The sequence below is a fragment of the Corvus hawaiiensis genome, chromosome 3, assembly GCF_020740725.1.
Source record: "Corvus hawaiiensis isolate bCorHaw1 chromosome 3, bCorHaw1.pri.cur, whole genome shotgun sequence".
In the NCBI taxonomy this organism is placed as follows: domain Eukaryota; kingdom Metazoa; phylum Chordata; class Aves; order Passeriformes; family Corvidae; genus Corvus; species Corvus hawaiiensis.
The window spans coordinates 86,814,452-86,840,965 of record NC_063215.1 but is presented as its reverse complement, the minus strand read 5'-3'; the positions used below and the strand labels follow the sequence as shown (position 1 = coordinate 86,840,965).

Below are 26,514 nucleotides of genomic sequence, written 5' to 3'. Positions count from 1 at the left end.
TCAAAATGAACAAGGAAGCCCCAGGAGGTTTTTTAATTCAAACACCCAAAACTGTAACTGTGCCCTAAAAGAATGAAAAGAACTTTGGAAGTTTCTGAACACTCTTGCTTTCTCACCAGGTGCCCTGGACTGGGAGAGACCCTTTCTTCCATGTTTCCTTTTTCCTTCCATCTGAAGAAGAAACCTACATCACCTGCCTGCAAAACTCTCAGATCACTAACTAGGTGGATCTGTGCATTTTCATCCTGCAATAGCTTGCTGCTTTGTTGTTTCTTTACTCCTTGCTCATAGGGTGATGTCAAAAATGTCATTCCTTATGAAGGAGGAAAGGACAATGTCAATGTGTGATGTGTAGGGACTGTGATAGGGAGAGAGGCCACAGAAATAGGTCTAATGTCACTAATAATACATGAGGCAGCAAAATGGGAGGTCTCTGGAGAGAAAGGTAGCACTTAAGAGATTCTGGACATGTAGAATTCAGTCCTCCTTTGGGGGTTAATTATACCATTTGGCCCAATACATCCTGGTGTTTCACCTTCTTTCATATATTAGATTTCAAACATTTAACCTTGCAATGACAGAGCTGCTGTGTCTGTTCTTACATGGTCCTGCTTAATAAATTTAGACTTGGGTGGGTCAGCTTGAAGGCTCTGGCTCCAAGTCTTGCAGAGAAGCTGAGTTTATTGCCAAAGGAACTTATCCAGCTAAGGTACAGACTGAAGAAAATCAGTAGTGACTCTGATAGTATAAATTTTAAACTGTTTTGGTTTTTGATTCAATATTACCTAAATTTCTCATTCTCTCAGCCCCCAATGACTTCAGCGGGAGTGCAGACTGAGCACTGCACCTTGAGATGCACAGCACCCTATATGTCAGGTGGCAATTAGACATTTGAGGGTAGTGTCATTGTAAAAGAGAAGAAATTCCAGTAGGGCCCATGCCAGCCAGACCCACTTCCTACCCATCACACAGTGAAAGCTGCTGGAGGGAACACAATTCTGCTGGTAGAACAATGTCTTTTGTTTCCTTTTCTTGAGAGGAACTCCAAGAGCCAAGACTCACTGTCTAAGTGCTGTACAAATATTGGCAACTAATTTGTATTCTATGCTATTCTGATAAAACAAACAAGTAATTTTGTTTATCCACTGAAGGCTCTTTGCCTACCTGGTAATATTAAATTAAAGTTTGGGCCAAGATCATTCAATGTTCTTTAAATTAGAGTGAAAATATGGATGTCACATTTGTGATTGAATTGGCATGTAGAATTCATGATTGTGTTTATCTCAGTGGGATTAAAGTACAGGGTTTATTTTTTCACTACATTAGGTCTCTCACAGTGTGGACTTCTGGCACAGAGTTGTCAAGACAGTCAGAAAGATGGTCATGGGATCTTTTTCTGCAATGACAGTGAGACAACCACCATGCTCCATGGTCTCCTGGTACCTCCTTGAGCCAGCTAATACTGAACGGCTCTGCTTCACTGCAGTGTTGGTGCTTTCCTGGTTACCACTTTTTCCCTCTTCAGTACTCTTGCCTCCCAGCACTATTTCTAGTTCACTGTGCACACCCCCAGCAGGGCTCAGCCCTGACCCTCAGCTCCTTTCAGAGCTTCCTGGCATTGTTCCTGGAATACTATGGGAATCTGGGCATGAAAAATGCTTATTCCAAAGAGCTGAAAAGCCAGAGGGCAGTGTTCCTCCCTTCTGTTGCTACACCAAATTCGGCTCCACCAGGCACAACTTTGCTTGACGTCTTTCATTTTGCTCAGTGAGAATCAAGCTTCAGCAATTGTATCCCATTGAAATCAATGTCAGGCACTCAAAGGCAGCTCTAACATTTGGCATCAGAGCAGGAACTCCCCGATTTACATGGGGAAAGCACTGGGCAGCATCCAGCTTAGAGCTCTGCTTGCTGCACAATAAACAAACATGGGTTTATTTAGCTTTCAGTCGCCTTGGAGGCAGGCGCTTATCATCAGATGCAGCTCCTGTTGTGTAGCACTAGCCTTGGAGAAGGCTCTCAACAAATCACGAGGTTCTTGTTTGCAAGACTTCTGCTGCCTTTAGATCTCTGTGCTGTGTTCAGAGATATTGCATGGGAGGAATAACAACTGCTCTGGTGGCATTTGCTAGGTCTCCTTGATGGCTGAGCAGGGAAGCTGGTGCTCCCAGTGGGCTGAGCTGTGTTTCTCTCGGTAAATCTATGGGAAGGTAAGGGCCAAGGTTAACAAAAGAAGAGGGTAGGGGTTTTATTTTGTACCTGGGATGGACCACGGGTATGAAACACAGGCTTTGCTGTTTATTTAGTAGCCCTCACCTTTGGGGTCACAGTGTAATTCCTTGTTTCTTCACATGGCTCCCATATTGGTTAGGAGGTCACTCCCTCAATCCCTACTAGTAGGTGAAAATGGCAAAGATTAAATTTCACATGCCCTGTGTTCAGCACTATGGCTGCTTCCTCTGAAGCAGAGTGACTGTCACATGCTGATACTGCTCATTGAAAGCCCTTCACAGCACTGATCCTTGCAATAACCCAGGCTTGCTTCCTTCAAGCTTAATTTGACCATGTGCCAGCACCAGACAAGGCTCAGCCTTTTAAGTCAGTCTTTGTCAGAGAGAGCTCTGGCACAAGGAACTCACCACACCACCACTTCTCTGCTAAATCCATCTAAACCACATTTTCTCACAGTGTGCTTTGAAACAAAACCATTGTAACCACATATTTATTCCCTTCTGACATCTCCATGGCTTTGCCTCTCAGGAACTCAGCATGCTTTATTTGAATTATAAGATGTTTTAAATACTGTGTTTGTATTGTGTTCTGAAGCATTTCTATTGTTGTTCTGCAGTGCCCCAAGTGTTCTGGCTGCAAAGTGCTGTAAGTACAACTGGATTATTATTTGCTTAAGTAAACACCAGAAAATAGGTTTAGAATCATAGAGTCATAGAATCATTTAGATAGGAAAAGAGCTTTAAGGTCATTGAGTCTAGCCACTAACCCAGCACTGCCAAGTCTACTACTAAGCCATGTCCCTAAGTGGCATATCTACATGACTTTTAAATACTTTCAGGGATGGTGACTCCAACACATCCCTGGATAGCCTGATCCAAAGCTTGACAACCCTTTCGGTGAAGAAATTTTTTTGTATCCAATCTAAACCTTCCCTAGTACAACTTCAGGCCATATTCTCTCATCCTGTCACTTGTTACCTAGGAGAAGAGGCTGACCCCCTCCTTTCTACAACCTCCTGTCAGGTAGTTGTAAAAGCAATAAGGTCACCCCTGAGCCTCCTTCTGTCCAGGCGAAACATCCCCAGCTCAAAGAGTAAGCCCTGAATGTATGTACACACACCCATGCCAGAGCTCACATAAATAATCAGCAGGTAAATACACACTCATACCACATGTACATATGCATACTCACAAACACATACCACAAAATTGTATTCATGCACTTGAACGCCCAGAAGATGTCAAGGAATCATGCTGCAAAGATCACCTGAAATTTCTCTGCCTTTGAGGATCTGAGATAATGTTTGAATGCAAATCTGAATTCATTCATTGCATCTCCTGATTTCTATAACAGCTTGTCTTTTTTTTTTTTTTTTTTTTTTTTTTTGATTACTTTTATGCAGCTGCCTCAAACAGTGAAAATATTTCTCATTTCTGGCTTGCATAGCCTGTACCCACAACAACAGGCATGTGGAAAATCCTGTTAAACCAAGAGAGTTTTCTGTCCTTGTGAGAGAAAGCTGGGGGAGAAATGTTCATTAGCTTGTGGCAGCAATAATTCAGAAGGCAAACCTAATCATGTTGTGAGGCACCTTGGGCACTCTCTCATTTACTTTCTTCCTCCCAGATATCTATCCCTGTGAGGCAGGAAAAGCTACTAGCAGCCAAGCTGCAGTGGGCCATGCATGAGGATGCACAAGGAAAGACACCAAAAGTATGTTCCTTCCAGGCTGGACAAACAGGCACACTCACTGAAGAAAAAGACTCCTTTACTATACTGGTAGTTGCTCATGTAATTACAAAGATGTTGGCACAGAAAAAACCAGGTGCCTGAAGTCTTTGCCTTTTGACAAGCAGATGATGGCAGAAGCTTTTCAGTTCAGTGGGGGAGTGGAAGAGGAGAGAAGAAAGCCAGATTTTAATTCAACTTCATTTCTCTCCTCCTGGCCCATGGCTTTTGAGATAGATATTCTTTCAGGTATACCGTATTTGGCTTAGTTTCTCTGAAATCCTCAAGTTTTTTCTCTCTCCAATTTGACTAGGAATGAAAGCACAGACTTGAGGTGATCAATAGCAAAAGGAGCACAGTTTATCTTAGATTTCCAGGCCTTGTTCTTTGTTTTTATTTTGCTTTGTCTTGATTATTGTTATATATGACTGTGCCTGCAGAAATCCAGTAGGAAATAAAGATACCTTCCAAAGAGCTCAACATTGTCCTTTACTGAATTTTCTGGGACCTTGGGCAGCAGGACAGAAGAAAATCCTGTTCTATCCTTTTGTTCCTAAGCCTGAGTGATGGACAACAGATATGAAGATTTCATTATTGTGCATCGACTAAAGGTCTCTTGTTTACCAAATTATGAAAGTTGAACTGAAAGAACTTTTAAGTATCTTAATTTCTATAAGCAAAAGATAAAGTTTATTATTACCATCTCCTCATGAGAACCAGATCATCCCCATCTTTTGGGGCTCTTTGCTAAACACCTTCAGCATCCTCCTCATTCCTTCATATCTGCTATACTCTGTGTCCTACCTTAGTTAGCTCAATTATTCTTTGTTTGCAGGACCCAGCTTTGCTCAGGCGCGCTTAGAAGTGCAAGCCCAGCACCTTCCTTTGTTTGTAAAGACCCTGCTCCATAGCTGGATTTCTACCTGGCAGACCTCTGATCTTGTCTGGGACACTTCAGCCCACTTTAGAGAATTTTCCTCTGTTTTCTATTAAACAGTGTGTCCAACCTAGCTGATTAATCATGGAGCTTGTGCCTTAGTGGTTTTTTTGGGGCCTTGTTTTAGTCACAGTTGGCCACAGAGTGAGATGTCTCAGTGCTCTATTACTCTGTGACACTCCACCTAGGAACACAAAAAAGGAAGAGGACTGGCTTTCTTGCCCGGTTTTTAGTTGCTGAAATGGCTTCAACTTTGGGTGTCAGCAGTGGTAGAGATTAAGTGAATCAGCATCCCAAATTTTTCATCATAAGAGGCATAGCGACAGCATTCTAAATACAATCCAAATGATAATTCTTTTTTCATAATTTATTTTCTTTGCACATTTTTAGCTCTCATTATCCTCACTAGAAGTCTCTGTGGAGCCACACCTCTCTTTGCCTTTTAACAATGCCTAAGCCCATGGCTACAAGCACCCCTCTCCAAACATCCTTCTGTAGCTCAACACCTGTAGGCTGGAGCTGAGGATTCATCAGCAAATAGGTAATGGAGCTAAAAATGACCCCAAGGAAGATCTGAACTAAATCTTTCAAAGCTCTCAGATCACAGTGCTTTAATTAGCTAACAGACAGCTAAGCACTCTGGAACCTGCAGCTTGCTGCCCTTGTGGGCTGAGAGCTTTACACTAGCAGAAACTTGGGAGATTTTCATCTCTTATCTCTCTTGCAAACTTTGCCATTGGTTTTGAATGTGATGCTTGGTAATGTAGCAACAGTACAGCATAAAAAATAAAAAAAAAGAAGAGAAAAGAAGGAAAAAAACCCTCTCAGACTCCAGAGAAGAATAGCTCCTGCCATTTCCCTTTTGTATCCGCTGCCGAGGTATTTGAAAAGAGCAAGAGATAAGTAACCTCATGACTACTACAGATTAGCAGGCTCTGAGGTACCGAACACGATTGCTGCTGCTGAGAGTATAATGGCTATTGAAATTCACATTTATACAGACATTTTCATGGTGGCACTGCAAAGAGCAGGGTGTATAGGAGGCTACAGACTATAAATGCTGAGGCCATGCAAAATAGGACAAGGAGCAAAATCCCTGTCACTGGGAAGCAGCAGGGCACTGACCGGTTCCTGCCGTGTAAGAGACCCTCTCCAACTTCAGGTTATGGATCTTCCTCAGAGACAAAGAATAGACTAAAGCTTGGAAAATTACTGCCAGAGGCTTTCTACAGGGAAGGGAACACAAGTCCCTGACCTGCAATGCTGAATGACAAACTGCCAGGAGGTGTCTGCTGTCCTGCCAGGCTCTACAAGGCAGATCATAGGCACTAAGGAACTTCTGCCAGGTGAGCCAGGGAAGCTCTGGAGGACAAAGGTACAACAGAGGTTTTCGGTTCTCCTACAGCCTTTGTTTGTGTTTGTGGTTTGTTTTGTAGAGCTCACTGAACAGGGATGGGGCTTCATGCAAGAGGTGCTATGGCTTGTCACTGTTGCAGAGGCAGCCTTGTGCTGTGTGGTTGTCCTTGACACAAGGGCTACAGTGTGCCATGTCATCCTTTTCCAAGGTGTGTATATCAGAAAGCACAGGCAGAGTTTGCTCAAGGCTAGTTAAAGCAAGACTGACTTTTGCATTCCTTGCTTTAACACTGAAATATGAGAGGCTCAAAATCAGCTGCATTGGGGTTTCACCAGGACAATGATGCTGTTAATTCTAACCCATGATCTGTGATGCAAATTGTGAAGCATTCTGCACGTGAGTGAATTCAGCTTTCCCAATCTCCTCAGCTGTAAGGTCAGTAGTATTGTTCCCACACTATGGCTGGAGAAAGGGATGTACTGGAAGAAAAGTGCCTTTTCCACCTCACCTAGAGGACCAAGGACAGACTTGGGAAAATAACACAGATGTCTCCAAGTCTCCTGGTCTGCTGCATACATCCGCAATTTCTCAATAAAGACGAGTCAGTTCTTTTTGTATTTCCTCATGGTCTACAACGTCTATACTCAGGGCCCCTGAACACTTTTTGCAGTGTTATCCTTCCAGCATCCCTGTGAAGGAAATGCTAGAGTGCTTCCTTTTATACCTAGCAAGTAGCAATTCAGGGTTTAAAGGCATGTCTCATGCCTTTGGTTTGAAGAAATCTGAGATTATATGGAAAGCTGAACTGGTAATAAACAATGTTTGCATAAGTTCTGGAAGAAACCACTGTAATAACCTGTTTTCTGATATTTAGTTGCAAAAACCTTAATACCTTGTCTATCAGGGAAAGGGGGGAGGGAGGGATAGGGGGCAAGCTCTCCACCAAATTTTCATGTATGCACCCCTCTGGGGAGCAGAATTGTCACGTAGTTGTTAGATCTAAGTTATATCCACACGTTTCTCTCCAGCTGCTCCTGTTACTGAGCATAAAGCTGAGATGTTTATTTTCATCTCTTATGTACTTTTGATTAACTGATCCTCAAGGAAAAGAGGGATTAAAAACCACATCTGCAGGTTCCAAAGGATATGTCCTGGACAGATCTGTTCCTCCCGCTCCCTCCCATCCTGAGGCTTTCCATCTTCTGTGTACAGGGAGGTTTAAAAACAAGGGTGAGCCATTCCAACTGGTGTGATGGTTTTGTGTTACATCTATGCCATCAGAAAAATGCATAGTGTGGGGTGCTCAGTGCTACAATAATAGGGGCTGTGGGTCAAGACTGAGCAGCACTGACAGAGATGTGTGGGGGTAGTACTGGAATATCAACGTGACCTGGAGGTCAGAAATGAAGAAGCTGGTAGATTTTGGTCTGTGACAGGTTTTGATACCAAATACCTTTGTGAAAGAGGTATGTTCTTACTCGAGTGAAGCCATTGACATTCACAGCAAATTCATTGTGTCAGAGGAGACACTGTTTCTTCTAGCATTGCTAAAATTCAGTACCAAACTAATAAAGGTTAAAAATAACTCCACAGCTGTGTCTATTCCTCTTAGTAAATGTTTACTTTCTTTGTATCTATGTTAGTGGCACTGGCCAAGCCAGCACTCAGACGCAACAGAACTGAATGAGTTACTGCTTTAGCCCCCAGGTCACACAGAGCACATGGACATGATGCAAGAAGAAGATAACTTATTTTTACTGGAGGGAGAATGTGGAACCGATCCCCAGGTCTACAAAAGGAGGGAGCCAGTCCCATAACAGTTAAAGACACCAGGCTGTCTTATTAAGGTCAGATCTAGTGTGTCATGTTGAACGTAATTATTCTACTCCTTATAATTTCAGTACATTTGAATCTGAATATAAAATGAGGCAATTTTCTTCCTGGGGATAAGAGAAATGTGTGCCTTTGCAGAACATGAGACACAATCACTCCCAGAGTGGCCAGCTTTATTTCTTCCTGATGAGGTTCTGACTCCCCAAGGAATAAGCTGAAAACAGTATTTTCAACAGAGATGGCAAGATACAAAGAAGAAAGTTTTTCTTCTGCTCTCATGGGTGTTGTGCTTGGATGGTGGCCTGTTGCTAAGTGGCCCTATGGGAATGATTCCCAAAAGGATCATAGTTCTGTGTCTAGGGATTTCATTCCCTTTAGACTTCTTTTATCTCCTCATTCAAATCCTACTGCTGAGATTGACCCCGTAAGCTATTAGTTGCCTTCAGCTACCATTCTCTCCGTTTTAAAGCAAGGCTGATAGGAACGTTAGAAAAAAAAAAAAAGGCTCTTCAGACCCGGCAAATTTTATCATTAGGTAAGTGCAAAATACTCTTCTTTTTTTCTTCTTCTTTTCTTTGTGGAGTGAGTGAGATTGAATTCTTTGTTGCCTTGCACTTTACACTGAAAATTATGCTCGTGCCAAATGCCTATAACAGGCTGCCAAATCCAAAGAGCAGCATTTTGTATGTTCTTTGTTCAAGCATGAATGTGTTGTGCAAGGTGCAAAGCAAGACTAGCTCAGATGCTATAATAGTCCCAATCACATAATGTTACTAGCAAATGCTAAAACATGGTAGCACATTTCCTTAGTTCTTCTGCCTCTTGTCTGAAGATAGGATTACTGAGACTGAGCAAAACCCTCACCCAACAAAACTGGCATAAAATTAGAAAGCTACTAGGTATAAAATACCACTTCCCATGACCTTGTTCACTCATAACCTGCAAACAAAATTTAATTTTTCAAAATCTGAGCCCAAATAGGAATTCTAACAGTGTCAGTTTGCACCCTCAGCAATCTTTGGGTGTCCTGTGATCACCTATAACTGCAGTGGATGACAAAGGATTCTGTATGCACTCACAATTAAAACACTTGTGACCTCTGATCCATTTCATACCTCAGAGAGAATGAAAGATCTTTTATTATCAGTGATCCTGCACATTTGGGTTCTGGTTTTTTTTTTCTGAAATGGTTTATAGTCCTGTAAAACATTCTGGGTGTCCCTCCCTTAAGGATTACTCTCACAGGAAATGCTCTCTGTTATAGAACTGTAGGGGTTGAGGCTCAGGTTAATAAGAAGACAGATACCCTTGGGGGATGAGAGGAGGTAGTAGTTGTGGAAGAACCCCTGAAGTGAGACTATTTCCTGCTTCTGCAAGTGAGGTTGTTTTCCTCTGCTGTCCTCAGAAGAACATGTATATACTGTCTGCCCATCCAAATCCATAGGTCTTTATGACACAGGTTCCTGAATTGTTTGGTGTTGTGGGCTATTATCCTTAGGAAATGAACATGATATATGTGATCACAGTATTTAGAAAGAAGGACCTTACCTGTAAAAAGACATGGCTGGTGCTAAGAGTCCCCAGTGGTTTTTTTGGGTGAACCCTAGCCAGCTGTGGTTAAGCCAGGCAGTGCTGAACATGACTTAGGGAGATTGCACTCTGGTGTTTCTAGTTCTCCATTCAGCTCCTTACAGCAGAGACAGGGATAGACCTGTTCTGTGTGGAGAAGAAATAAAAGAAGTTATATTCTGCTCCTTCTTGAAAAACAGAGGCTTTATAATTGAGTTTGTCCAAACAAGAGCAAAGTCTGAATTTGACATCTGCTTCTTAGGCTCCTGACAGGAAAGATCTCCCATCTTTACCTCTAAGCTCCTGTGTTAACTTCAGGGCCACTTCTTCACCTGATCCACTGTGGAGGCAGGTTCTAACTTGGCACTTTGTGAGGTGGTTTGAAGTCTGGTCTCAGAGTATAAAGAAACTTCCTAAGGAAAAATTGCTGGACTAGGATCCTGTGATTTCTGTAAGAACATGGTGTTGAAATACTGCTAAACACATGAATAAGTAGTGATGGGATTCACTGAGAGCATCAGTACCTACCACAGCATCTTGCCGTGCTTGGCTCAGTCTGTAGCCTCCCAGGAGATCACCTGGCATTTAATTTTGATCACTGCAGAAAAGGGAGGCTGAGCTTGCAAGAATGACTGACTTAGATGATGTGTGTGAAAATGCTATTAAAATGGGAAAATGTCTCTCCAAATGGATTTTGCTTTGCCATTTAGAAATCCCATGTAAATGATGCACATAGGATTTGGAGTGGGAGAAATATCAGAGATAATAATAGACCATTAATACAAACAGGTCAAGTTTCACTCAGTGGGATTAAGACTCAGTCATGTCTCATTTAGGAGTGTAGTATTAAGCCGTCTTTCAAACATGACAAGGTTTATGTTTTCCCTGAGTTGTTTCCAAATGAGGAGGGAAATCTCAATTAATTTAAATTATTGCCTGTTGTCAGTCCTGCCTCCATGGATTTTGGAGTCCAGCCTGATGCCATAACCTACAGCAGCAGTGACAGATGTAAGTTTGCCATTGAAAGGAAGCAATAAGTACCAGAAAGAAGTGCTGAGCAGGGGAAGAGTTGTCTGTAGATGGGGCACAAAGTGGAGTGGAGAACACACTCTCCCATTCTCTGGGAGTCATCGATGTTGCCATAGAAAGGGAATTTGAAAGAGTAGATTATTTTACCCTCAGGAAAACATAAGTTTCTTTTATTCTCTAACACTGGTTGCTAGAAAAACATAGCTATACATGGAAAAGACCAAATCACCTTCCCTCTAGCTGCCTCTGTGCAGAGCAGCTATCAAACTGAATGTCGGCATCTCAAAATTGTGGGTACTACCCCTTTCCTGGCAATTCTGTCCCTTGGCTTGGTAGATTCCACTTTTTTCATTATACTTCTCATTTTATATCCATCTGAGCAGCTGAATCAGGGAACTCGCCTGTAATGTATTTAAGATATATAGCATCTGTGAGTCCTCACTGTTGCAGTTGGATCCTCTGACTTACTTAGCACCATACAGACATGTTGTTATATTTAGGTACCATTTACACTGCCCTTTTTCAACTCTGATCTTCAAATACATGCAGGAAGTTATTTTGTCCTCCTTAGATGACACTTAATAAAATTCAACATCAGCAGCTGCAGTCACATGCTGTAGTATCTGCACTGTTGTCATTATCCCAGATATTGGGGGATTTAGAGATTTACTGCTTTAGCGGGATGGATCTGACCATCCTTCATTTGTGCAAAGAAATGTGCCATCTAAACTCAGGATACCTCCAACCATTAACACTATAGCCATATCAGAAATTTAAGGGATTCCTTTAATCAACTTGCAATCAACATTTGTGATTTCAAATTAATTTGCTGGGATAGTACTTGCTTGGGATACCCCTTCAATTTATGCAAAACATCTGTCTGAAATGTGTCTCATGTCAAGAGACGAAGGCTCAAACTGCTGCTTGTCCCACAAGTTGATTTCTCTAGTCCCTTGCTGTGATGTTTGCAAGCCCTTTGTTGTTTTGGGATGTTGTTGCCATTGTCCCTGCCATGTTCTCCTGAGGCAAGCTGGAGGCCAGAGTTCCCAGGAGCATATGTACGCACTGAAATTTTGGAAAAATGTCATCCTTTACATTTTACCATGAATTTTAGCTGGTGTGTGATTTTTTTGGTTTTTTCCCAGACAGTGAGTTTTAAATTTGCAATAGATTCTGCCTTTGAAAAACAGTGTTAGCAATTAATGAGGTACAACAGCTAGGGATAGAGAAGCATATTAATCTATCTAGAAATCTATACAAAACCAGCACAATTTTAGGTACTGATTTTTTCCAAAAAACAGCTTGTGAATGAACTGTAGATCACTTGAATTAATTAACAGGATTTCAGATACAATTTCAAATGGTTAATTAATTTCAGAAGAAAATCTCAAAACTGTGAACAGACATTATGCAATGACTAAATAGACTATAAGATAAACTTCATTTAAGAAGTTATTTATATTAAAAAACTTGCTCTACTCCACTGAGATTTAGGAGTTCACCCTTTTAATTCTAGTCCCATGCCCTCACATACATACACACACACACACACACACACACGCACACACACACACACACACTCTCTGCCTCTCTCTCTGGACAATTTAGCTCTTGCAACATCTTGTTATTAGCCATAATCATTAGTGCCATGGTCGTTTTGCTGTTCCATTTCCTCCTCTCTAATGTTTCCTGGTCCTGGTTATGCACTACAAGAGATTCCTCTCTGTCTTGAAGAATTAAACATGGAGACTTACGTGCTTCAGTCTTTAGATGGCACCAAAACAGAATGCACTAATTAGGGAAGCTTTATGATTTCTATTATTTTCCAGTTACAGAGAAGCCTGTTTTTTTAGAGCCTGTGAAGATTCTGATTTGGCAAGGCTTTCTATGAGTTCCACATATGCTGGCTGTAGTGCAAGATCTCGTGTTGATTAAAGGACATCATCTAAACAGAAGCAATTGCACCAGCAGCTTTGTAGTGCATTGTATATTGGTAAAAACTGTACTGAATTGAGCTGCAAGAGTTTGACAGCAAAACATAATCAAACTCTTGAAATATGAAACTAAATGGTGAGGTTGTCTGACGTTAGTAGTGGTCCTTTCAATTCCTTCTTGTTCAAGCATATGGAGCAGTCAAATATTTTCTTTTCATCTCAGGGCATTATTACCTTTAAGGAGCTTGTGTATGTAGTGACTTCAATTTGTCTAGATGGTATTGACTGAAACAAAGCAATGCATGAAATTGCATTTCTAAAGAACCAGTGCAAAATGATATGAAATTAAAATAGATGGAGACATTAAGTGATCCCCAAGGGCAGTAACACTGGTACTTAATGGTCAGAGACAAAACTAGGAGTTATTTACTATGTAAATCCTTACAGACAGACAGGCTTCTGATAAGTAGGGCTGTGGTGGAGGAAGGTCTAATACTGTTGCTTTCTTTCAGTCCTAATGCTGGGGTGGTCACAGTCCACCCAAAGTGATCCCTTCTGGTCCTCAGCCCTTCCCATATCCCAGTGCCTTTTGCTAAACTGGTTGCTGCTTTCAGAGCAGCTGTCATAGCACAGTCACAAGGCCAGAGTCCTGGAAGGCTGAATGACTAAGAAAAATTATCCAGGGTAATTTTTCTTGAATTTAAATTGAATTATGTACACTATCTCTTATTTATTTACCTATATTGCACTTCCAAGAAGAGCACTTCTGTGGCTTTTGAGCAAATGGCCCAGAAGATTTGAATTTTAACAAGTGTGAACTTTACTGCTAAATACTGAAATCTCAGGCTTGAGAGGTTGGTTCAAGAATTACTCAAAGAAAAACTCCAGTGTGTACAAGCATGTTGTACTCTCTATTCACTCTGTTTGGATCAACTCATGGTTTCAGATAGCTCAAAAGACACACTTTTTAAAAAAAAAATATTCTAAAGACACAATTAGTAACAACCAAAAAGTAGAAGACAGGCAACCCAAACATTCTGCTTAGTATTGGCTTGAGCCAACAGCAAGCTTTTTATCTTACGTGTTAGTAATTTGACAAATAAACTACATGTGCACTGAAACGTCTTAGAAACATCTCAGCTTTCCCTGACCATTCAAAGGTCTGCTGCAACCTCCTTTCCTTTGATGAGAAAGGTCTAAGGGACCACCATCGTCACAAGAGCCTGCAAATGGTGGCAAGGTTTATGAAGTGAGGGACTCACCCAGGAGCTACAGGGAACCTCTGACCTCTGTTAACTACATTCAAACTAGCAAGTAGCAACCTGAGTTTTAAAAAGAGGCCTTTCTTGAAGGGTCCAGTCTGTTTCATATGCCTGACTGCTCACACAAGCAGCAGCACTCATTCCAGTGAGACCTCTTTCAGCAGTGGCTCAGCACTCAGAGCACAATTTTAATGCATCAACTTTGGCACTGAAGCTGGCATGACCTGGTTTGTTGTTCCTCTGACCTGGATTGCTCATTGCTGCTCGTTTCTGCCTGCATACCCTTTGTGACTGCCCCCTTGAGTGTACTGTGGACCTGGATCTCTCGGTAAAGTCCTGGACAAGATTATGGGACAGATGGAAGGAAATTTGCTGCAGCCACGTTATCTAGCAAACTAGGTCTGTGTAACACTGTAAGACTAATGAAAACACTGGTAGCATGATGAGTGATAAGGGAGTCCCTAAACCCCCTCGGTTTTGAAGAGCAGTGTGGCCAGTCCTCTGATGAGGGACGCTCTGGGAAGTGCTGGACTAACAACAGCAGCTCTTCAAGGTAAAGTGTTACAGACCTTTTTTCCTCCTCCCTGCTCACCAAATGGCTGTACAGGCTGAGTTAGGCTTCCCAAGGAGTTAGCATCCTTGATGTGTTTTGTAGTTGAAAAAAAGCTTACCAGCTCCTCTTGTGGGCCTTAAAGTTTTCTTGGGTAGATGCTGAGCCCCAAGGAAATACTAGCCACACCCAGCCTGCTTTCCATGTTTTGCCTTGAAAGGATAGCTCAAGACAGATACCAATCACAAACCCCTTAATTTATTTGTTGTATTAGCCTCTAAGTTGTGCAATCAAGGACTGGAACAAGTCTCCAGTGAGGCTGTAGCATCACCATCCTTGAAAATTTTAAAGAACTTTTGGACAGGGCCCTCAGCAACCTGACTACTTCTGAAGATGATTTTAAGTTTGTGCTTGGTTTAGATGGATTCCTAAAATCCCATCAAATCTGAACTATTCTAGGTCTTAAAACTCCTTTGTATTCGTTGTTTAGACTCATTATCTCCTTTCATTTCTTTGCTATCTGGTCTCCCTTAAAAAATTTACTCCCTTAAATACAATCTCCTCTGTTTTAAAAAAAAAAAAAAAAAGGATCCACGGAAAAACACAGATGACCCAAGTGGAAATTTTAGTGATACCATTACATCAGAGCAGGGCTTTAATTAGTAGGCCTGAAGTAAAGATAATCAATTCTGCCTGTATCTGTTACAGACACATGAGAGGGATGCTAACCAGATGGAGACTGTCGTTTGTTAAAGTGAAGGGTGTCTTCTTTAACCTTGCAAAGATCTCTGTTCCAAAACTGTGCTTCCCTACTTGAGCAGCTCAGTAGGGCAATAACTGTGAGGGGAAGAAACAAAGAAAAGAAGGATTCAGAGATATAGGACTTGAGGAAGTCAAAAACTATCACACCATGGTTTTTAACTTTTACCTTGCTGATGGGTTCCTTCTCAGGAACTGCACATATTTACCTTGGCCTGCAAAGAACAATTTCATTCCTTGTGGATTTATCCAGGAAGAAAGGCACTGTGTCATACTCTCTTGAGGAAAGTCTGGGCACAGAAGGAAGGAGGCAGGGCTTCCCATTGGAAAGATGATTCCTTTACAGTGATGCAATATGGTCACAGGGGCTGCACAACGTGACTCTGGATCTGTGTTGCCTCAGAGAAAGCTCCCATCACAGTGAGGAGAGGAAAGCATTGTGAAGCAGGACTTCACCTCTCCTCAGTGTAACCAGTCTCCCTGGAATATCATGTCCTCTTTTCAACAGACACATGACAAGGAGACTTTGGCCAGGCCAAGTACTCCCTTGTTTACAGATGCCCATTGCAGGGAGGAAGGATGCAGCCTGAAAGACGCGCAGCAATTCCTGTGTCTGTTCTAGGAAAGCAAAACTGGGACCATCAGGGAAAAAGTAATTTGGGACAACACGGTAGGATTCCAACCTTACACTATCTTTTATTAGGAGGTATTTATGATCCTGTGTTTTCTAAATATACCTTGCTGTTGGATCTCTTGGGAAGCGGAAGAAGTCTCAAAGATACCAAAAAATTGGCAATATGGTAAGAAGAAAATGAAAGAGAATGTCAGTGACTGTAAGAGAGAAGAGATCCAATTTTCTTAAGTGTCTAAGAGACTTAACGGATCAAATATTCAGTAAATTTAAGTCACTTGGGACACTTCTGATAATTTACCCAATTTACCAGGAAAGAAACCCCAAATTATAAAAGCTTGGCACTACTTATGCTGGAGGCAAAACAAACCTTATTTATTATGTCTCTCGCTGCTCTGTATATCCTAAGCTTGGTGGTGGATCGCCAGGGAATTTCCCCTTGAACACATCCTGTCTTAGCACAGAGAAACTCATGTGTGAGAGTGCCTAGAAGGAGTCACTGTTTTTGAGTGACAGCATGTAAACTGTACAGTCTCCTGCAGAAAGGCTGTCTGCTGGTATTTCAGTTCTCTGGTAGAGATTCTGTTTCCCCTGTAGTCTGGCCTCTCCTTGTCTGTTTTGTTATCATTTGTATGGAGATCATCAGATCCAAGTACATTTGACATATGGAGATAACAGTCAGGAAAGGAAACAACATATGGCAGACAATTCATATCCATCAAGATCTGTCATAAAACCATTTTTAGCAATTGAAAAAGAGGAGCAGAAAAAGACAGCAGGTTTGAATTTAAAATAAGCATGCTGCTCTAAAAAACAGGAGGGCCCAGAGCTTGCTTTTCTCAATAAGACCATTGGCTCACCAAAGCCAGCCTGCTGGTGCTTGAACAGTGGGTTAAAATCCTCTGCAGTGCAGCTCCCTGTTGACCATCATGACTAATTAATGACGAATCTCAATGCCCTGAATGAAGCCAACTGCACTGGCTGTCTAGCCCGTTGAATCACTGCCTTGGGCTACTTCTGGGCTAATCCAGCTGTTCAGCCCAGGGTTATGGGGAGAGGAGAAAAAGGGAACATGTACAGGTGCTAAAGGCTGGGTGGGTACAGAGACCCCAGAGCATGGTGCTTGGCTCTGCTGTCCTCATGTGTCTTGTGTGCCCTGTAGCAACCTCACATAATTGACTGGACAGATGAGATGGTCCAAGTCCTGCCTCACAGGGCACTAGCATTGCCTGTTGAAAAGGACTGAATTCAGGATGAATTCAAATAATCTGCAAGGTGCTTTGGATGTGTAGTCCTGAGTCTCAGGGATGTCCTAGGCTTCAGGCTGCTCCTGGGACTGACCACCTCAGGTAAGGTGTGGATGTATGCCAGAATAATGGTATTTTAATTCTTTAATACTAAATAAAAAGCTGCTCCTTCAGTTTGGCTGAATTGAACTTTTGGCTGGAGAGAAGCATTTTGAAGGACTGTATCTAGTCCAGACATGGCTGTATTTGTATTATTTGGATATTCTGGGAAATATTAAAGGAATGAGGATGCTTCCCAAAAATACTGTGTATGTCACTAATCTATGTAACTTAGTAATGAATGGAATTTCTTCTGTAAAAATATAACAACCATTTTTCTCTAAGGGAAACCTGGCCTTTTACCAAAGAAAGTGGCCCTTTACTTTTACTTGATTTCCTTTTTATAGTTCTGTGGTAGAGTCCTGCAGGACTGAGATGCTGCTTTAAGGATGAGGAAAGGGAGTGTTTACATTGCCCAACCTGACAGAGGTCTCACAGGCTCAGGCACAGTATCCCTGCCATGCCAAGAGGAAGGAGCAGCCTCAAGCTCCTTCTTATGAAACCAAAAGCTGAGAAACAGAGGAGAAATAGCCAGAGATATATTTTCAGGGAGGATCTTCTCCCACTCTATTTTCCTGATGTTCTTTTATATAACTTCTAGTGTGGCCAACCCTCTTTCTCTTCTGGCAATTATCTTTTCATCTGTTATTTTCTCTGCTCCAGGAGCAGAGTAGTTGAGCTGTAATGCTGGGGTTTGCTGGTACTGCATCTCTGTAAATAAAAAGATGGCAAATCTTATTGTGGGAAGAAACAAAAAACAGCCTTTGAGATGGACAAAACTTATTTGGTGATTCAGGGTACCTTGCTAGGAACAGAATCAGTCAACCCCATCTAAGGGCTAAACATGCTGACCTGAGCAGGGTTATGTGAGAGAGGAGCTTGGCCAAGTGTTTCTCCCACTCCCGTCTGGGTGAGCAGGAAGGATGAAACCTTTGTCTGGTCTAACAGCACATCAAAGCCTGGCCCTGTCCAGAGCCTCGCCACAGTGTCAGAAGAAGGTATTGTTGTGGAGCATAGTAATCCTTTACACAGCTCCGAGGTCTTAAAATGCAAAATGGCATTTCAGTGTTTAAGAATAGCAAGTCATTTGATGGCTGTAACAGAAAAGCTTCCAATAGAAAAGCAACGTGTTCCAGGGCTGCATAACACTGCTGATAAAATTGCCTTTGGATTCCTTGTCTAATATTCCAGTCTTTCTCTTGCTCAGCAAAACACAATAGCTTGCACTAAGCCTCCCTGGGAGGGCAGCTAACAGCACATTTACTAGACACTTCAAACATTTGATCATATTTCTCCTGAGTATATTTAATATCTGTTAATGTCAGCAGCCCCAGCCTGAACAAAATGTCTGCATTGCTGGAAAAAAAAAGTGTTTAATATAAAAGATGAAATGGGTAAGCAATCACTTACTGATGTCTCTTGGAAATGGATAGGTGACTACCTAGGCTCACCCTACCCCACTTCTTCTGCCCCTGTGTCCCCAGCCCTGCTCTGTTACCACCCTGTTGCTGTGTGCTGCTCTGAATGCATTAGAGTGGTTATTCTGAGTATGCAGGAGATGCCAGGAATAGTTTCAGGTTTCCTGCCTCATCAAACCAAATTCAATCTGTAAAAAATTAATACACCCAGAAGGAACAGTTAAAAGCATCTCCAATCAATTAATGTTAAAATGGGGGCTAGAAGGCTGATTTGTTAAAGGAAACCCAATCCAGCTCAGAACTCATGAGGCTACTGAGATGAGTTACAGTGATGAGTCAAGCTGCAGTGCTCCAGAGGAGGGGAGCAAATAAGGTATAGGTTGAAGCAATCCATGCATCACTCTCAGCTGCTCATTGCTTCAATCTGGGGGACCCCAAAGGCACACACCCTGTTTGGGGCAGGCCAAGAACTCTCAGAACAAATCTTCCTCCCAGATTTCCCACAAGGCAGGAGGTGGCACAAGTCTACGTGTTTGCACTGGCCATTCATATCTTCTGTCCCTTCTCCCAGTGCAGCAAGTTAAAGATGCAGCCAACAGCCTTGAGAGATCTGCACATTTACAGCAGCCCCATGTGTACTGCACTGCTCACTCCAGAGATTCAAAAGACAAGTTGGTACACCATCCTCATGCCTTTGCTTTTAAAATCGTAAGTCAAAAAGAGATAGATGAAAGTTGGGAGGTTTTTTATTGATATCTGAACCTTGTTGACATTCAGTGTTATTTTGTGACGGAAGCTAAGACTCATATAATCTCTTGACTCCAAGGCCTGGAGCTTCAAGATGCAGTTTTAAAGGCATATGGATAAGTTTCAAGAATTGCCAACTAAGATCCTTACGGTGTATTTAAATCTATGTGATTTACACACAGTGGGTTCAATCTGCAACTCTTGACTGCCTCTTGTCTGGTGGCATAGTCTTCATAAAGCTGATTTTAGTTTTTTTCCTCGAATGATGCCTTGATTGTTTCCAAAGTGTAGAAAACTTCCAAATCATGCCTGAAGGCACACTTAAATGAAACCTTTTCAAGCATGTTTTCTTGATACTTGCTGCCTTAAAAATAAATATATAAATGACTAACCAAACAAATAAATAAACAATTAGGTACACAGCCAGGCTGAAGCCTATTGTCACCACTTTGTTTCTGATTAATGTAGGTCACACTTTTCTTCTTTCCAGCTATTAAGTATTTAGATCCATTTATACTTTAATCCCTTGTCTTTTTCCTGGTCCTTTGTTGCTGTGTTACATCCTCACAGTCAGAGAGCATTGAACTAAGTGGTAGAAAAATGGGAAGAGGGAGTTAACGCAGTAATCCAGCTTTGAAATAAAAAATTGGCCTGAGGTTAGTGCTTGAATCTAAAGAGCTTACCGAAGGCAGAAGGGGGGAAAAAAAAAGACTGGTAAGAGAAACTGAGGCATACACCTGAGCCAACACTCGTGCTTATCTGGATGAGGTACTTGAATGGAGTCCTTGTGACAAAGGGTTAATTAAAGGGTTAATTAAATTGCATTTCCCTGAGTGTTAACTGGGCCAGGGCTAAGAGTGAGAGATTTTCAGAAGGTTATGATAGGATTGTTAGGGTTGTTAGGTAAAAATGTAGTTCAGCTGGTGCTGGGCTATGCTGCTTGGTGGGCTGCTCTGTTCAAGGAGGACTTCACACCATCATGAGGAGCAATCAGAGAAGCCCCATAGGGGCTGAGATGGGAGGTGCTCATATTGTGCTCCCCACCTTCCCCTATATCCCTTTGTTCAGGCAGAGGAGCACTGCACCCTGGAAATATGTTCACTTGGTTCATAAATCATTGCCTGTGAGATTTAGAGTGTGTTCTGGGCTTGATCTTTTCTGAAAACTGTATTTCCTTTGGAGGTGGGAACGAAATTTCGTGGACACCAGCAACAACTCTGCTCATAGTGAGGAAACATATCTGCCTGTTAACTGTCTATCACTTTCTCTATATTCCTCTTTACCTTTGACAGCAGCAGCAACCTCTCTTCTGGTTAAATTAGAGGAAACTGGCTAGAGAGAGGTCAGGTAAAGCCAGTTGAGATATTCTTACGTTCACTAAAAGAATTTTACACAAAAATACAATTATTGGTCTCCTCTGTCAATAACTGACTCCAAAATGCCCAAGGTTACACCTCTAGTTCTTTGCTGCTTGAAAGCCAAAATCAATTTCCACATGAAATTTTGAAAATAAAATACCCATTTAAGGACACATTTTGGGCTCTGTGTGTGCTGCAGCACAACAAGATATAAGCTCGGTTTTGCTGAAAATGGGCATCCTTATTTCATTTATCCAAGTCAGGGCAAAAAGAATGATGTTTCTGCAGTTAGATATAGGAGACTGCACAGCTCAGTTGTGCCCTACACTAAGATACAATAAACACAGTGTGGTGCAGCTTTAATTTTAATTCAAAATAAATATTTCCATAACCTACAAAATTCCTCTAATACACTTATCTGGGAGAACACAAAGATTAAAGAAATCCTGCTAATTCCTTTATCTTTCAGATACAGGGCTGAAAACAAAGACATCCAAACCTTGAGCCATTTAGAAGAGGAAGAAGCCAAAATCTGTGCCAGAGGTTTGACTGCTGGGTTTACTCATGGCTTCAGGTAAGCTTCTTTCCCTGGGTTGTTTAGCATTTCAGAGGCCCTCTGTGCTCCTCAAGGAGAGCTGTGGATTACAGACATAAAACCTTGCATAGCTTGCAGCCAAGGCACAGCACGGGGAGTACAAACAAGCTAATCCAGGGTGCCTTCCTATCCAGCTGCCTGCCTCTGACCCTGGCCAGCACTACATGCTTCAGAGGAAGATGTAAGAACCTCACAGCAGGCAGATGTAGGATAATCAATCCTTTCAACCTTGTTCTCAAGCCCCATTAGATCTCATCGTGATCCCAAAATAGTTAGAGGTTGGATTAAGTCTTGAAGGATGACATTTAATATACTCTCAAAATTGTTGTTATCATTAACTCCCATGACTCTGGAAACTAATGTTATCCATAGACAAATACATTTTCATTTTGAATCACCTTGTGTCCTTGGTCTACTATAGCAATGAGTACATAGGCTTAAACACCTGTTTGCAAAACGTATTTAACATTTCTTTCTATCTGTGGTGATTTTGCTGTGATTTTTTTCACTGCATGTCTCTTTTCCTGACATTATGAGCTAAGGAGGAGGGATAAAGTGAGTATACTCTAGAGATTACACATTCCTTCATCACATTATTGTACAAAAGGTCTCAAGAGATGAATTATTTCAGCAGCTTAAGCATTGGTTTGGCAGCCTGCCTCCAGCCCCACTCAAAAATACAGACAGATTTGCACCTCTTCCAACACAAACTCTGATCCACACCTCAGTCCAAATTGCTGACCTTGGCTGACTTTTGTCCCAGCTTTCCCAGTCATGGTTAGGATAAGCAAGATCTTATAGGAAAGCTATTTTTGCAGACCATCCGTCCCTTGGCAGCCCTTTCCTGCCCTACTCCAACTGGAGCAGTAGCTTGTGTCTCTCTCCCAACACTACCCCTTTCACTCACCCTTTTTGTTAGCACAGCTTTACCCAAGACTCTCAGGCATCCCGGAGGTGAAAGAGTTGTCAGTCCAGAATGCTTTTCCAGCTTCCCTGTTCCTTTGGCCTCCTTTTCACCCTGCACCATTTGTAGCACTCTTAATGTAGCGATTTTTAAACCTAACCCTTCCTAATAGCCTTGTCTTCTGCTCTTTCCGTAGGATGTTTCCTTAACATTTTGCTTTAACAGGAACTATATCCCTATTTAACCTGTGCAGTATGTGTGAGGAAGTTTTAGAGCCTATGAAGAGATGTTATGTATAGGATTTCAGCTAGATTTGTAGTGCTTACATAGAATTGCTCAAACATTTTTGAGTGTTTAATTTTTAATTAATTTTAGCTATCTGCTATCATTTGTGCACAGATTGAATCTCCATGGATATATCTACAGTGATGACTTGGACTGTCTCCTTGTGTCACCTGCACCATCTGCAGTGCAGCATCCTCTCCCAAACCCCAGCTCTTGACCATTCCTCCTCCCTGCTCTTTCTCTGTCCTTTATTCTTCCCCCCCTCATAACATCACAACCTCTCTCTCTTTCATGTTTCATACTTTGTTCTTCTCTCCTGCTGCCCCTCAGTGAGACAGAGGCCAAGGGGCACTTGAGGGCCCCATATGTGTCTTTATGTGTGGTGGGCAAGAGACTGCAGAGGAGGACCTGTCTGGGTGAACTGGCAGAGCCCCATGCTGTGAGCTGGGGGAGGGAGGCCAGCAGGGAGGTGTTGCCCTGCAATGGGACACAGTCTCTCCCATGGTGTGACAGGGACAATTGCTGCTCAGAGCCACCATGGCATTCTGGGCACATGTCTGCTAAGGGGAGGCACTGTGCAGCCAGGAGAGCCTTCAGCAGTTTGGAGGTACAGATCATAGGATGCATGTAAAAAAAATTTGCTTTTTTGGTAAAGATTTTCCACCTTCATTTAGATTCCTGTGCAAGCAATATTTTACCCTTTTCCAGTATTACATATCTCTGGTGTTTTGGCACTGGAATTTAGTTACTTGAGCCAGTCATCTGGTTGCCTAAAGTCTTTCTGAGTGTCATCATAATAATTCTTACTACTCACCCACCTAAAAATTTGTGGCTAGTGCATTTTTGCTACTTCAGTTCCAGTCCTTTCTAGATCACTCATAAATACAAGCAAACAAAACAGTGTGGGATCCAGAGTGGAACCTTGAGGCATATGATGTTTGCCAGGGTGAAACTAGGCCATCTGATTCTTCACTTCTTTTCCCTTTAATAAAGTTTTATCAAAATAATAGTTTACTTCCCTCCCCTATGCTGTCTGAATTCATACAGTTTCTCTTCTTTCTGGTGTTTGCTTGAAAGTGTTTTGACAGTGTCAGTAGGTCATGGGTTCCTCTGACATGGCCAGAGAATTATGAGAGATTAGTGAAACACTTTTGCCTTCTCTGGCTGTCATTTTAAACACTCTGTTACTATTTCCTTCTCATTCTTAATGCTACTTTCAAGAAAGGATGGCTGAAACATTTCAAGCAAATGTAGCTTGTCAGACTCCAAAAATCTATTTCTATTACCATCCTGATCACACCACTCCTCAGCACAACCAGGTTTTTAAATGTGGAGATCAGTAGTAATTGGAAGAGCATGAAAAAGGGCAGATTTCAAGAGCTTTGGGCTTGATTTTCCAAACAGTTTGATACTCATACCTGGGACTGGAGTTTCACGGACCTGATGCAGTGGGAACTGAACTGTGTTGGAAACCTGACCCAGAGCTGTGTTTTGGCCCCTGTTAACAAGTGGATGAGTCTTCATGGCACAGTGCAGCTCTGTGCAGGTAACAAACTCAGCTTCCAGAGATCCGGTAGACCTTTCAGTGCCCAGAAAATTAGCCTTTCTGTAGGGCAAAGCAGCTTCACAGCTATTTGCCTTCCAGTCTGGATGATAATTAGAGTACAATTAGCTTGGTGGCCTTTGCCCTGTGCGCGGTTGTACCAAGAAGACAAGTTTATGCTTTGGAAGTCCTTAGAAAGTGCTTTGGAGAGTGTATACACTCATCCCCCATCTCAGACAATGAGGAACCCTCTTTCTGCAACCACTTCTGCATGGGGTGAACCCAAAACCTATGGAGGTTGCTTCCCTCGTAAGCCAGCGGAGATACTGAGGAGGTGCACATGCCATTGCCTCTGACATTCATCAACATTCCCCTCTGATCCTCAAGTCTCTTCAGGACTAAGAGACCTCTGAGATGAGGCTGCTCATGCTCCTTCTCCCAGTGAAGTGTAGCTTGTCCAGTGGGACGTATGCTTTACTGCAGCTGGTCATGACTAAAAACATATCCCTTGGTTGGCTGCACAGGTGCATCCCTGGTGTTCTGCTATTGTCTAACTACTGAGAAGAAATGGGTGCTGTATTTGACGACTTAGCCTACTCAGTGGACACAGCTCCTGGAAGAAAAACCCAAGCTAAACAAAACAAAACCCACAGAAATCAAAACAGCTGGGAAATGCTGCTCCATATAATCCCAACTGTCCTGTCCTGCTGCTCAGAGAAGCCATGTGGCTCCTACAGACACATGCAGCAAAATGATGTTATTAGAGCCACCAGGTATTTGTTCAGGAGGCTGTGGGATGCAGCCATTCCTTGGGCACTCCAGATGTATTTACAGTATTAAAAGGTCAAACAATCTTTCTATTTCCCTGTTTGCTTCAGAGAGTTTTGTTGAACACTCTCATTATTCGTTGTGGTATTTCTTTCATTTTAAGAGGATTTCTCTACACAACTGCAGTTATTAGAATGCAGTGTGTGTGTGTGGTGAATGTGCTATTACAATAACAAACTTCTCCTTGTAGTAGATATTTATTCTGAGAGCAAAGTTTTTAGTTCAGCTGTGTATGTGGCAGTAAAGACAAGATGCACCAGGTAATTTGGAAAAAGAAAAATGATTGAAATGGAAAAAAGACACAAAATTAATAGTTTAGAGTGATGACTTCTGTCCCTGTCTTTGTTATGGCCTCTGTGCCAACTATTAACTTACTTTTCATTACCTTTTTTTTTGACAGACAGAAACACTGTACAACAGCATAGAGACCCTGAGAATGGGATTTTTCAATTTTTTCTCTTCATGTAATTTCCTCCTAATTGCAGGCAGGGCTTTTGGCCTTATGAACTGCGAATGAATTGCAGAAAGCCTCTGAATCCCAAGGCAATTGTTAGGGATCCTTCCTGATCCCCATCCAGAAGATGCCTGCTGTTCCTTGTCCAATACACCCTTCCAGTGTCAGAGAGAGAAAAGAGGCAACAGAAAAGAGGTTGCTGGAGTGGGAAGCAGCTAAACACAGCACACAAACTCTCTGATTTAGTGAGAGAAGGTAGAGGCAGTGAGGACTTTCTGTAGGTTTAGGAACAGTAGGAATGGTGGCATTATCATCCAGAGATAATTAAAGATATTATAATGAAGGCAGGGAGTCAAAGGCATTATGGTCATGGTTTCCACTCTATATTTGAAAATCCACAGCATATGGGCTTGGATAAGGCTGATTACTTCTCAGAGGAAGTAACCAAAGAGTCTGCTAAACATTATCTATTAGGACAACATATATCTAGGAGTCTTGAGAGGGTTGGCTCAGGAAACATCTGTTTTTAATGAACTTGGAAGTACTGGCAATATTGCAGATGACTGCAAAGGTCTTAGGTTTTGCCAGTACTTTGCCACCCCTTCAGAGGGGTGTAACAGGAGCAGTTAAAACAGTTATAAGCTGAACAACATGAAATTAGTATCTGGCAAATAGTGCACAGAGAAATATGAGGTTCTAACTAGAAATATAATTAATATCAGGCAACTTAGCTTTCAAGGAGGTAGAGCCTACTAAGCAGAACAACTGTCATTTTGTATGTGATTACAAATTCAGTTGTCAACAGAGACTGCAGAGAGATAATGTGCTTTTGCATTGTGTTCAGCATGCCCCAGCACAATATTTTGACTTGAGTCAAAAGAGGTAGGGAATGTTGACTGATGGGAGTGAGTTTTTTAGGAAATAGTCGATGTCCAGTATTATTTCCATTTCTCTATTGGTGATCTTGAAATAAATATAAAATTGCTGCTGATAAAATCTGAGGATGACACACAAACTGAAGGAGTAGCCAACAATGATGGGGACAGAGTGGTTACACAGAGAGATAGGATGGTGCAGCCTGTAGTGCCCATTTCAATAAAATGGTTTTTAATGTTGCCCAACACCAAGTCATTCACCTGGATTGCAGGAAAAGAAGTTTTGATCTGGTCAATTCTTATTCACAGCAGCCCTAGCACAGGATTTGTTTCTTTTTCT

The 26,514-nt window shown here is 42.0% G+C and overlaps 1 protein-coding gene across 1 annotated transcript in view; it reads left to right on the top strand.

Annotated features, from left to right (window-relative positions):
- Positions 1-21,682, top strand: part of LOC125322353 — a 49,368-nt gene extending 27,686 nt beyond the window's left edge. Inside the window, exon 5 of the mRNA XM_048296006.1 lies at positions 21,160-21,682. Coding sequence (XP_048151963.1) covers positions 21,160-21,268 — 109 coding nt within the window. The 3' untranslated portion in view covers positions 21,269-21,682. The remainder of the gene's footprint in view (positions 1-21,159) is intronic.
- Positions 21,683-26,514: the final 4,832 nt, after the last annotated feature.